The sequence below is a fragment of the Impatiens glandulifera genome, chromosome 1 (genome assembly GCF_907164915.1).
Source record: "Impatiens glandulifera chromosome 1, dImpGla2.1, whole genome shotgun sequence".
NCBI lineage: Eukaryota > Viridiplantae > Streptophyta > Magnoliopsida > Ericales > Balsaminaceae > Impatiens > Impatiens glandulifera.
In genome coordinates, this window is record NC_061862.1 from 125,784,248 (window position 1) to 125,799,324 (window position 15,077).

Here is a 15,077-nt window from a genome sequence, read left to right on the forward strand (position 1 = left end):
ACATGTAAAACGTGTCAAAAACGTGTTAAACGTGTCAAAAACGTGTTAAACGTGTCAAAAACGTGTTAAACGTGCCAAAAACGTGCTACACATGTGAAGAACGTATTAAATGTGTCGAAAACGTTAAAACGTGTAAAAAAACATATTAAATGTGTCAAAACGTGTCAAAAACGTGGAAAACATGTCAAAAAGTGTTAAACGTGCCAAAAACGTGTTAAACGTGTCAAAAATGTGAAAACATGTTAAACGTGTCAAAACGTGTTAAACGTGCCAAAAACGTGAAAAATATGTCAAAATGTGATAAATGTGTCATAATCGTGAAAAACGTGTTAAAAACGTGTTAAACATGTCAAAAACATGAAAAACATGTTCAACGTGTCAAAATGTGTTAAACGTTCCAAAAACGTGTCAAAAACGTGTTAAACGTGTGAAAAACGTATTAAACATGTCAAAATCGTGAAAAACATGTTAAACATTTCAAAACGTGAAAAATGTGAAAAACGTATTAAACATGTAAAAAACGTGTTAAACGAATAAAAATGTATTAGATAAGTCAAATAAATGTTAAATGAAAAAATAAAAATAAAATAATTTGGGTTACCCAACCCATACTCAACCCAATCCATACCCAACCCATACTCAACCCAATCCATACCCAACCCATATTAGTAAATAATATGGGTTGAGTAAATTTATTTTGGGTTGAATATGAGTTAAGTAATACGGGTTGGGTTTACACGTTTGCTCACTCTTACATTTATTTTGTCTCGATTTCAACTTCATAATCTTTTAAGAACAAATTAAGTTAAAAATAAATTGACGACAATTTACTTAATCCTATCCATTTGAAGTGATTATAGAATCACAACCGACTTTCACATGATCTGGTAAGTATAACTTTCACACCACCTAATTGTAATGATTGGTATAATTATTTCACCATCACTGCAATTTGAGAATAAGTACGAGGCCAGTTAAGCAGTGCCTACCTCTAAATCCACATAATATTTTTTTAAAAAATTTATTGTACCAAAATTTAGTTAATAAAATGTTGCAAATATTTTTTCTTTTTTATAAAATATGGATGCTAGTTTTTTACATAAAAGAATATATATATAAGTTAAACAAAAAATATGAATATTATTTTTTTGTTAGAATACTCTAAATTTAGTGGTTAGTTGATCTTACAATTATATTTCATTTACAATTATTCAAGATATTTTTAAAAAATAAGTTATTTTATATAAATTTAAAAATTTAAAATTTAAATATAAAAATATTATAATTAAACTAATTAAAAACTCAAATAATTTATAGTGAAACAATATTTTTTTTAAAATCATTAAAAATCTCTAAAATAACCATAATCTAAGTTGTAAGGGTAGATGGATTCAACTTATTCGTGTTTGATATTATTCAACTTATTCGAAATAACAATAACTTAAGTGTTAATATATGTTTAATCGTTCAAGCTTACCTTTCTTATTTGTTTCAGATTATACAATTTTTTTTTTGTTAAATGCTCAATTAAGTTTGTTTTTTTTTTTTATACTGAGGGATAGCTTATTTAATCACCTTATTGTATCATCTTAATAAAATAAGTGTTTAACCTATTGTTATATCACAATTTATCATTTGGAAAGAGACCCACACAGCACAATCAATATAAAGTAGTAGTATCCTGCCATAGTCTTCAATTTCATTGTTTTCTGAACTTGAGATATATAATAATAGCAGCAGCTTAAGGCAAGGAGATATATATCAATGGCGCCATTGAATGTCATTATATTATCAAACGAGTTTGTGAGGCCATCCTCTCCCACCAATTTTCCTTTCAAAAAATATCACCTATCCATGCTGGATCAATTAATGCCTAGTTTCTTCATCCCCACAATTCTCTATTACCATCACCAGTTCCAAACCACTTCCATCGCACAACTTGAACTCATCTCTTCCCGCCTTAGAGAATCGCTCTCCCAAACCCTGACCATGTTCTACCCTTTTGCAGGGAGGCTCAATAGAGGCGACAACTCAATAGACTGCAACGACATGGGCGTTCGATATTTGGAGGCAAAAGTCGATTCAATGATCATGGACGTGATCGAGTGCCACGAAACAGAAATGGTTGATCCGCTCATACCCATCTTGATGGGAAATGGTGAAGAAGAAGATGAGATTTTCGCAATCCAAGTTAACTACTTTAACTGCGGAGGTATCGCAATTGGCACCTATGTCCCACATAAGATTGCAGACGGGGTCTCATTTTTCTCATTCATGACGTCGTGGGCTGACATATCTCGCCAACACGATAACATGATTAATATCCTTAAGCCGAGCTTTCCCTCATCATCCCTTTTCCCTCCAAATGAGAAACACGATTACAATCCTCTATCCGAAGTCTGGAAAGAGACCCTTGTCACCAGGAGGTTTGTTTTTGATGCAAGTAAGATAACTTCAATGAGAGCAAAGGCGAAAATTGATCATGATAATCTCATTCCAACCCGAGTGGAAGTAGTATCGACTTTCATATGGAAGTACGCTACAGGCGATAAGCCCGACAGACAATATATCGCATTTCAGGCGGTGAACCTAAGGAGCCGAATGGTGCCTCCATTATCAGAGCATGCGATTGGTAATCTCGTCGTTCTGACATATGCATATTGCAGCTACGAAGACTTGAATGATTTAACAGTGATGAGAAGGAAGGTGAGGGAAGCGATTCGGAGAATTGACGACGAGTACATCAGGCGTGTTCGAGGGGATGAAGGGTATGTAGTGATGATGAAAAATTGGATGAAGATAGAGGAGCTGTCAACAAGGGAGGATGCCAATATCTTTAAATTTAGCAGTTGGTGCCGGTTTCCAGTTTATCATGTTGATTTTGGTATGGGGAAGCCTGTTTGGGCGAGCATAGGCAGTTTTAACATCAAGAACTGCGCTATTCTTTTGGATTCAAAATGCGGAGAAGGAATAGAGGCGTGGGTTACTATGAATGAACAAGACATGGCTCGTTTTCAGCTTGCTTTTGTTAGAGCTAATACATCAACCTAAAATAACTTGCATCAGACATCACTCCATCTAATCTTTTAGTTTTGCAAAATAAATTTGTTTTTATGCATTTGCTTAATTAGTTAATTTAAATATATCAACTATAATATATAATATATAATATATATATATATATATAAAATAAAAAACAATTATAATATATTAACATGTAAAATTTGTTAGAATTATATATAGTCTACTAAATAATCAAAAACACATTTTTCATGAATGATTTTATATGACCCTTTAAAAACGTTATTCAATTAAAGAATATGACTTTAAAATTTTGTTACGGGTTAGAAATTATGAATATATAGAAAGAGCACTAAAAATATTACGTGATAATAATTCACAATTTTTTTTTATTTTAAGAGTAGTAGGAGTTCGACTAAGTTGAAATATTTGAAAAATTAAGAATTAAGAATATTTAGTTATCTATTGAGCGTATTTAGACAAACTCACAAATTACGAATTTATTCTCTAAATATTTGCTACCTAGAGTTTTTCATGAACATATTGTTCTACTACAAAAAAAAAAATTGTCAAATCGCAACATATAATTGCAACATTTACTTTTTTAATACAAGTTTTGAAGAATAACAATCCACAATGTAATAGAAATTTGAAATATTACAAATTTTTAATTATATTTTCAACCAAAAGGTATTTTTAAGGAAAATATAATATGGAAATATTTAATTCAAAATATATCACTAGAAATGGAAAATCTAATTTTATTAATATATCCTTACAACTAAACTAGTAATTAAGTAGACACATAGTAATGCTAATAATATCACTAAAATCTAATTTTTTTCTAAATTTATATTAATATATCCTTACAACTAAACTAGTAATTAAGTAGACACATAGTAATGCTAATAATATCACTAAAATATATTCACGTTTAATGTTTACAAAATGTTTTACAATAAAATATAATTTTATTAATTATTATAACAAATATTATATAAATTAGGATTTGATTGTTGCAAATTAAAATCTCTAAGTAACTAGGATAATATTGATAAGTAAATTTGTAATAAGCATGATATTAACACAAAAAATAATATATTCGCAACTAGTACTGCAATTTTATTATAATTTATTACTGCAAACTATATTACAATTTTATATAAAGTTTTGTAAATATTTTTTAAAATATTTGTCATATAATAGTATTAAGTTATGCATTAATTATTATATATAATCTCTTAACAACCAGTTCTACAATGGTATGAAATATCAGGATTAAAATCAAATTGAAAGTATTTAAGTTGTCAACTATATTTAGACCCCTCTTCTCTATAGTTGTCACCGATCATTATAGTAAGGGTCGACGGTGATGATGAAGATGATGAATTATACGAACATGGAGATAAAAATTAGGGTAGAGTAGGAGATAATGCCATTAATGATAAAATGAATGAAGAAATTGATCAAGATAATGATCAATTTATGGAAGACATCATTAATGATTTGTATTCAACTGCTGAAACCTCAAATAAAGAACGCCATGTTGATGATGCTAAGACATTCTACAGGTTATTGGATGATTCAAAACTTCCATTGTACGAAAAATCCTAAATTTCAAAAGCCTCCACCATTCTAAAATTACTCCACATAAAAAATGTTGGTTAATAGACCAACACGTCATTCAATTTGTTATTAAAATTGCTCAAGAGGAAATATTACCTGCTAATTCTGAGTTGCCTAGTTCATACTATGAGTGCAAGAAATTTATTATAGATATCGGTTTAACGTATGACAAAATTGACGCTTTTAAGAATGATTGTATGTTATTTCGTAAAGAAGATAAAAATTTGGAAGAGTGTAAAGTTTGTGGCGTTTCTAGATAGATGATCAACCAATCAAGTGGTACGCTTCAGAAGAATGTGAATGAGAAGTTCATTCCAAGTAAAATTTTACGATATTTCCCACTTGACTCGTGATTTAAAAGGTTATATATGTGCTCCAAAAACGCTTCTTAAATGACTTGGCATAAAGATAATATTAATGTTGAAGATGAAACCTTAAGGCATCCAACTAATTTAATGACATGGACGTCCTTCGATAAAAATGTCAAAGATTTCTCCTCCGAGCCTTAGAATGTAAGACTTTCTCTCACAAGTGACGGGTTCCAACCTTTTACAAATAGAAAGACTTCATATAGCATTTGGCCTATTGTTATTATCCCCTACAACGTCTCTCCTAAAATTTGTATAAATAAAAATAACTTCATTCTTTCCATGTTAATCCCCGGACGAAAAAGTCTCAGGGATTCGATTGACGTGTTTCTCCAGCCATTGATTGACTAGTTAAAAAAGTTGTGGCATACCGGTGTTAAGACTTACGGTGTGAACCGTAAAGAATATTTCAATATGCGGGAAGCTATGTTGTGGACTATTAATGATTTTCTGGCATATGCAAATCTATTCGGATGGAGTACGAAGGGAAAACATGCATGTCCGTGTTATAATAAGGATACATTTTCGCTGAGATTGGTACACTACAAGAAAAAGTGTTACATGAATCATCAAAGATTTATTCCACCTACTCATTGTTGGTGCATGGAAAAAGATTCTTTTGACGGTAATACGAAGTTAAGATCGACACCTAATCTTTTGTTTGGAACCGAATTATTAATGCAAGTAGAAGATTTGAAAGGCATGTGTTTGACTAAATACATTCCCAAGAAGGTAAAATTTAATCATGAATTTCGGGGTGATGATTGGAATAAAGTTAGCATATATTTCGAACTACCATACTGGAAAACACTATTATTGAGGCATAATTTGGATGTGATGCATATTGAGAAAAATATTTTTGATAGCGTGTTGGGCATTATAATTAATTTCAAAGAAAAAATGAAGGATGGACTCAAAGCTCATAATGATTTGGAATTATTGAACATAAACCATTCAATACATCTCGTTGAGGTCAATGGTGTTCTTTAATGTCCGGCAGCCACATACGCACTTTCTTCAGATACGAAGTAACGATTATGTATGTTTCTTAAAGATGTAAAAATGCCAGAAGGGTTCTGTTCTAATATTGGAGAATGTGTAAACGTAATTGATAAGAAAATTTCTATATTGAAGAGTCACGGTCACATCCTATTACAGTAATTGTTTCCATTTTCCACACGTGCTTTACTTTTGGATGATGTGTACGATGTTATAGTGCACTTGTCTAGGTTTTTATGATTGTTGTGTCAACAATCCTTAAATCAAGATAAATTGGAAGAGTTGTAGGATGACATTGTTTTGATCCTTTATAAATTGATAAAAAGATTTTCACCTTCATTCTTTGATATAATGGTACACTTGCCTGTACAATTGGCCTTTGAGGCTTTTTGTTAGGGGGTCTATACAGTATCGATGGATGTATCCAATTGAATAATATGTGGGTACCTTGAAAAAGTACCTTCGGAACAAAAACTTTCTTTAAGGATCTATCATTGAAAGTTACTTTTTGTACGAGAGTATGAGTTTATTTGCTCGATATTTAGAAGATCAAGAGTCAATAGAGACATCGATACAACAAACTTCAACACTTTCTATATTCTTAACAATGGAAGATTTATCGATTGAAACACTTTACATATACGAATCGTGTGATCAAAAGTGTTCTCACGTATACAATTTTGAGAAATTATATCGAAATCGAACAATATTACAAGTAAGAGTTCATAAACTGATTAATGACTAAGTGAGAATTTTGTAAATAACTAATTACAATTAAATTTCATTATATGTAGCGAATTCACGCAAGATATGACCGATATAAGGCGACGACTCAATATTTCTAGTCTTGAACGCGATAAACTTTACATAAGTTTTTTCAAGATGAAAGTGGAGAAATTGAATGATGAATCATATTGAACTTTGAGTCTAAAGATTCTTGGGATTGGCCCAATAATATATGCTAAGAAGTTTAAATCCTGTAAAATAAAAGCTATAAGTTCAACATCGAGAAGCATGACAAAGAGTTAACCACGCAAAATAGTGATGTTTGTATAATTGGCAACAATGGGGCCGAAACGATAAATTACTACAGAGTACTCACATATATCATAGAATTTCAGTATTTTGGTGATAACCGAGTAATTTTTTTAAGTGTAGATGGTTTGATGTACAATTGAAAGACTATGGTATAAAACTGGATAAATATGGATTTGTAAGTGTTAATGTGAATAGGACATTGAAAACTCAAAGTCATGATCCTCTTGTAATGGCAAATCAAGCACACGCCACGGATATGAGATCTAGACATGGATGGAAAATTGTCACAAAGATAAATCTCCATTATTTGAACATCTAGATAGATTTTATTTGTGTGTGTAAAATATGATTTCTTATTTAGTTTTAACTTTAATTTTTTTTGCAGATATCTTGGCACCTAAACGGGATACTAGACGAGCACTATCGAGGGAGTTAGACGCGCTCTGAGAGAGAAGACTATCGAGACATTTGGATGACCTCCGAGCTCATATAGATGATGGTGCTCGTATAGATGATGTAGAGTCCGATGGTCCTATGTAGTTTATGAGATTAGAGCTTCATGTTATTGAGAGACTTGATGATCCAGATTCCACCATTCCCGAGGAGTCTAGCACCCCGGGGGAGGATTCTTCCGTTCCCGAGACTGTAAGTAGTTAATAATGACTTATACATGATATTTAAATCACTATATATATTTTATCAAATTTCATTTTAATATTATTTTGTAGTTGCGTCTTCATCGAGGAAGGGAAGGGTAAGAACAAAAACACAGTCTTGCGAGAATGGGAAACCAAGAGAAAATGATATTGGAGTTCAGGGACTTGGATGAAAGGCTTATATGCGATAATGTCTGCTATTGGTCTCGCTATATTATTAGCGTTGTCTGGAAAGGCGAGTTGGTGTCACATCATCTCAAAAACGTGCATGATATGTCCCAATCCCAATTGAACCATATATGGCAGTCTATCTTCGTGAGTTTTATATTTTTAACGTGTTATTTTATAATTTTAAACAATCTTAAAATATGTTGTTATTTTTCAGGATTCTTTCGAGAGTTCAACAGACATTCCCATTGAAGTCTATAAAGATAAGACGATGCCACAAGAAAAGAAGACATGTGATAAGTGAAGATATGCAAACACAAGGGCTTATATTGACCCATATATTGATGAAAAGGACAAAATAAGACTAAACCCTTCTCGAGAATTTTACTACGAAGATTTGAATTATTTTCTTGACAATCAGTACTTCACGCCTGAGTTTAAGTTAAAGTACATAGTCATTTATATTTAATTATATGTGTTTTTCTACTATTAATTAACAACTACTATCTTATAATTGCATAAAAAAGTAAGACCAACACTGATAATAGAAGGAAATTGATGTACCCCCACCATACCGACAACAAACCATTTTCAGAGAAGGAGCGAGATATGGTAATTTTAGTAAGAGTATTAAATTAACATAATATCTAACATATGATATATATGTATGTTATTTGTACAGTAGAGGGATATGTGACACCCCTAGACAAGTAGAGTTCTTCCTACAAGCACACACTAGGAGTGCGACTACTGATGATTCGACTCATGCACCTTCTCCGCTAGTTTAGTAGGCCATCGTAAGTTGTTATCCTTTCTATCATTTTAGTTTGCAATTTAAAATTTAAAATTACTAACATTAGTGTTGTAAATGATTGTAGACTATGATGCGTGAGCGAATCGAAGCAAACCCTAATTTGTCGTCGCTCAAGGTGTTTGAGTGTGCTTTGGGACGACAAAGACACGGGAGGGTAACCGGGATGGGATCGGGAATACATACCACTCACTTTATACTCGATAAAAGGGGAAGTTCTTCTAGCGTCAATTCACGTGTGTCACAACAAATGCTAATGGAGGAGAACATGATCATGCGAAGTATTATAGGTATTAAACGATTATATTATAATTCTTCATTTTGAATTTAATAACTTATTTTATTTCAATATTTAAGGACTGTTGTGGTATGAATGCTGAAGTAAATCCTAATGAAACGGATCGTCAATTCTCATATCTTTCTAATTGTGCGCTTGAACATCAGGGATCATAGACTAGACCGACCTATAAGGGGGACCGATTTGACTACGAAGATGTTTATTTACCAAGCTGTCCACCTAAACCGGAAGCGATTCTAAATGCTATAACAAAACTTCGTAAAAAGATATCTCAAGAAATCTATGAAGATATAATTAAATCTCAATAGTAGAATCACTATTTTACTACCAATCATAAGTTTCATGTTGAACGTAGTATTCATACTGGAAATTAGGAATTCGTTAGGTCCTTTAGGAACAACTTTGAAAATTGTAAATTTTGATTCATTTCACTATTTTATAACTTATAATAAAATCCTAGTAACTAACTATATCATGGTTCCGATCAAAGGTGTTTTCAATTTTTATTATGACTAAAGATTTCAAGTCTCATTATGGTTTTGATCTAAACATTATCATAATTCACTTTGAAGGTTTTACAAGATCAAAGAAGGGATCATCTTGAAAAAGAATTAATGTATTTCATATCATTTGGTCCAAAGACTCCAACAACTAGATATTCAACGTACTTCATTAATGGATATGTGTGAGGAGCTTGTGATTTTGGATCTAATAAATCATCCATGAATAGTGGTATTTATGTTCATGAAAATGATTTTGATTACTATGGAGTTTTGGAGGAGATTATTGAATTAGAATACCCAAGTCCATGTTTACATATAGTTCTATTTAAATGTTTGTGGTTTGATCATATTAGAGGTACTAGAGTTAATGAAGTATATAAATTGATTGACGTGAACATGAGACATAGATATACCAAGTACGACCCATTTGTTCTTTCTCAACAAGCTATAGAAGTTTACTATTCAAACTATCCAACCTCAACGAATGATCATAATTCTGGATGGATGGCCGTTTGCAAAACAAAAGCAAGAGAGAATATGGAAAAATGAAGTGGTGTATCAACAAGAATATCATACCATAGAATTTTGTATATTCCCCTTCATATTTCTTTATATGATGTGAACGATTTGAGTGATCCCAATATTATTCATGGTGAGTTAGATGGATTTGATGAAATTGAATTTTTTGGAAGTGCTTCGGAGGAAAGTGATCATCTAGAAACTGATTCGAATAATAGTACAAATAGAGACGATGATGAAGATTAGAAGGTGAAGAACAATTAGGAGATGACATATTTAGATGTTTTAGTTTGAAATGTTACTGGTGACTTAATTGCAGATTATTTTCTAAATATGTATTGTTAAATTCTGCAATATTCTTATTATATTACATGAAAACAATCTTTGAACATCGCAAGTTTTGTTGCTCGTGAATTAGAAGAATAATTAATCAAAATTCCATTAGATTTGCCTTAAAAATATATTATTACTGAACCTAGTGTAGTTCAACGCTAATTCAAGTCTAATGCAATGATAATTTTTATGTAAATATGTATTTTTTACCCCGAGAGTTCAAAAAAAATAAAAAACATGCCAATAGATCTGTATTAAAAATAACATTGACCTTAAACATATATTATTTTTGTACCTATTGAAGTTCAACGCTAATTCAAGTCTAATATATTGATAGTTTGATAGTTGCTGTGTAAATATGCATTTGTTACTCGAGAGTTCAAAAAAATTATAAAACATGTCATTAGATCTGCATTAAAAACGGCATTGGCCTTAAAAATATATTATTGTTGTACCTATTGCAGTTCAGCGCTAATTCCAGTTTAATGCATTGATAGTTGCTATGTAAATATGCATTTGTTACCAGATAAAAAATATTACAAAACATGTTATTGGATATGCATTAAAAATAACATTGGCCTTATTAATATGTTATTATCGTAAATATTGCAATTTAGCCCTAAATTAAGATTAATACATACGTAGTTGCAGTATTTTTAATCCAAATCTATTTCGCAATATGTATTGTTTAATGCAAACATAGTTGCAGTCAAAATTTTTTAATAAGCCCTCTAAAACTAATTTTTGCGCTAAAACACTCCTCCTAAGCATAAAACATAGAAAAAAAATTCATTTCCCTCAATTCTTTTTCTATCTCCCTGACTCAAACCTCCCTCAACCCAAAATCCTACCCAACTCACGCCCTCCTCTACACCAAATCCTACCCGACCGATGCCTACCTCTACCCCGATTCTCTTATGTTGGCTGTTTCTAATGGCCTCCCACATCCACTTCAACGCAACCTACCCGAACTCTAGCCGCAACCCCACCTCTAGTCGCCGAAATCCTGCCGCAACCTAGAAGTAACATCGCCGCAATCTCGCCGCAACATATCTTGTTACTGGTTCGTGCTCGTCGATTCCTTATTTATTCGTTGTATTCCATTTAGTCTAGATTCAAGGATTCCCTATTTCTTCTAGATTGCTAAATATTTCTTTTAGATTCCTATATTTATTTAGATTGCTAAAACCTCTGTTCTAGATTTCTATTTTGTACTTATTATATTTAGTCTAGATTTCTTGAACAGTACCTAATTATATTGCTGGATTAGATATAATTTCTTGAACAATATTTTTATTTTCTATTTGTTCTTTACTAGATTGTTATGTTGTGCAAGTAATAGGATACTAAAGTTTTGTTTATGTAAATATTCAAATGGGTTTCATTCAACTTATGGTTTGAAGCTTGAACTCAACTACTTCAGAAAAATATAAATACTAACTAATATGAATATGGGAAATGTAATATTTATTGAATATACTTTTAACAGAAAGATACTGTAGTTCATAGTTTTATACTTTATTGAATATATTTTTATTGTTTAATATATTCATCTTATTTGAATTTATATTGCAAAATATTAAATTTTTTAATAAAATATATATTGCAAATCTTAAAGAAATATATATTAACTATGGTTAGTTATAGTTTAAAAAAGTGGATTTTCTACAATACATCTAGAATTAGAATTAGTGGAAATTATGTTGAAACAGTTAGTGTAAACACAAATACAAATTTGCAATCATGTATATGCAATGTTTAGCCGTATTTGCAAATGTAGTTGTGAAGTTCCGAAATAATGCTAAAGACAGTTTTTCATGCAAAAATAATTGCGAGCACTTGTTGCAAATGAGCAATTTTTTTTGTAGTGTTCATATGAGTATTGCATGTTTAAATGATATATATAATTTTAGTGAGATTTTGTATTGTGATGTTTTATCGATATATTTTGAAATTTATATACAAGCTAAAATTTTGATTTATAAAGTAATCATAATTCAATTTTACAGAAATCAAGATTATAAAGTTATTAAGATTGATCTCTATAAAGAATAAAGGATGATCAATTTGTATTAGACATGTTAAAGATCACACTACATGTTAATGCACATTACACACTCATATTTGATGAATGTCATTTGATTGTATTGACATTAAGTGTTTAGTTACGAACTAATTTAACAAAAATCACAATAATCCCATGTTGATATAATTGATAGATGATATTGATATAAATGTATTTGGAAATGATAACTATATTTTGATCTCTTAAAGTTATAATATGCAATTAATGGAAATATATATATGACCAAAGTGGAAGATTGTAGAAATTAATTTCAACATTTGGGTAATATATTATTTAGTAATTTTATATAAATTGTTATCATATAAAAATTAAAGCCAATTAAAGAAATCTATTAAAGTATAAAGAGTTTTGGCTTATTTAGATATCTATAATAAATATGAGAACATATATATTTGTGTAGAAGCAAAATACCATATACTATTTCATTAATGAGCCAAATAGTAAACAAGTATATTAAGGCTAGGTCCTCAACCCATATAGATACTCTACTTATTATGTTACTCTCATCAGACAAAAGGTAGAGGTCTATTCACTCTAAAAAACACTCAAGGGTTATCGATAGTGAGATAGAAGACCTAAATCCCACCCACATCTGACATTTTGATCCAGATCCAGAATTGGGTGATCTCAGAGACAAAAGATCAGAAAATGACTTAATGAACTGTTTTACTACAAATTCAGGCATGTTTTCGCAATTAAAATTTATCGACATAAAATATTAAGATTATAAACTTAATAAATGAATATTTAGATTAAAGATTCTAACACATTTCACAGGAAAAAGTTTATTGTCATCCAATGGTCCAAAGAATAATGGTCGACATATCCACTCTTCAATCAATAAATTGAGTGTTAACCAGCCCATGTACACGTCTTTGATTGAATTCAGTGTCACCAAAAATGTCTTTTTAAACTAACGCCATGTTCCAGGATCCATAATATGGAAAGGTGAAATAGACTTTTCATTTACAAAGAAAATAGATTCTTATTTTCATTTCCTTACTCTATCTATGTGTATTTAGTTGAAACAATATATTTGATATATTTTTGTATCCTTAAACTCATTCATTCTTTGGAAGAAGAGAAATTTTTTTAATGGTTCGTAAACAATTTTGTTTTTATAAATAGTAAAAAAAATTACAATAGTAAAAAATAATAAAATAGTACATGTTAAAAAATTATAGTAATTTTATTTGAACTAGGAAAATACCCGTGTGATGCACACGAATAAAAATATAAACAAAATATATTTAAAATAAAATTATAATAATATGTATTCAATGTTTAAATTCTTAATAATCACGAATAATATATTAAAATAAAAAAATAGAACATTTCACATTTTATTCACTTCGGTAAAACAACTCATCTTCTTACATATCTCATCACATATTTTTTCCGAATCTCTTATCTCGTGACCTTACACTTTCACTTTGGTCTATTAAATATTTAATTCATATTTTTTAATATTTATCATCTTGATCTCACACTTTGGTCAATCAAATATTTGATATATATTTTTTAACCACTTTCAATTGTTACCGGTCTATTATCCATTGGCAAACAACATCTCAATCATACTTGGTTAAAGGGTTGTACTTATTTTGTTAGGTTGTAAGTTTGAAACATACATAACCGTTTTAAGTTTATGGGAGGGTCAACCAACGATCCGACCCAAGTATCTATTTACTCTCACATATATATCCAAATTAACAACAACTCTCGACCTGATAATACAAATACTTTGAAAATTAAGCATCATTATATATATATATATATTATATATATATATATTGTTAAAAAAAATAGATAGTTAATTAACAAGTAATTAACTATCTAAAAGAACTTAACCAAATTCAACCTTATGTGCAGGTACAAATCTCCAACCAGACCGATCAATCCATTGCTAAGTACATATCTCCAACCAGACCGGTCAATCCAATTATCCTAAAAGCGTTCAAACCGGAATTCCTCAACTAATCTATCTCCTCAAAAATCCGGATCGGCCTTACCTTAGAACCGGTTGAATTGCAAACCGAAATTGTCCGACTAGCTCAATATCTTGAAGATCTTAAAAAGCCACTACACATCTCCAACGAACAGATCATTCAAAGATATGGATATGTTGGAAATTAACGTGTTAAGATAAACAATATATTTATTAGGAATATGCAGAAGAAGGTTCTGAAACAGGGTAAAATACAAGCAAATGATTACCTGACTTTGCACAAGTCCACAAGTAATCTTCAAGGAGAAGGAGGTCTCCAAATGAACAACTGTTATGTGTATAAAATACAAAGCGTGCAAGTCACCTAATCCGTACCGGCACGACTCCTTCTGACCAATCACTTTGAAGAGAGAGAAATATGATCGTTGTCATATTTCTACTATAAAAGGAAACACAAAGGCAAAAGAAAAGCTCTCTAGCTCTCCGCGCGAAAAACTTGCTCTTCTTCAACCTAATTCTTCCGCTCATCAAAGCTTTGAACTATTAATCTTGAGAATAAATTCTGATAAATCTGCAAAGCCATTGAGTGATAAGAACCAACTAAAGAAATCTGTGTATTTACATATTTGTAAAAGTGTATTACAATACTGTGTGAGTATTGTAAAGTGAACATCGAGTAGTAAATAAGACTCGATTGTGTACT

The 15,077-nt window shown here is 30.7% G+C and overlaps 1 protein-coding gene across 1 annotated transcript; it reads left to right on the forward strand.

The window, feature by feature from the left end:
* Positions 1-1,764: 1,764 nt before the first annotated feature.
* Positions 1,765-3,051, forward strand: LOC124942436 (stemmadenine O-acetyltransferase-like). Its single transcript, XM_047482951.1, has one exon. The coding sequence runs from the start codon at positions 1,765-1,767 to the stop codon at positions 3,049-3,051; it is 1,287 nt and encodes a 428-aa protein (XP_047338907.1).
* Positions 3,052-15,077: the final 12,026 nt, after the last annotated feature.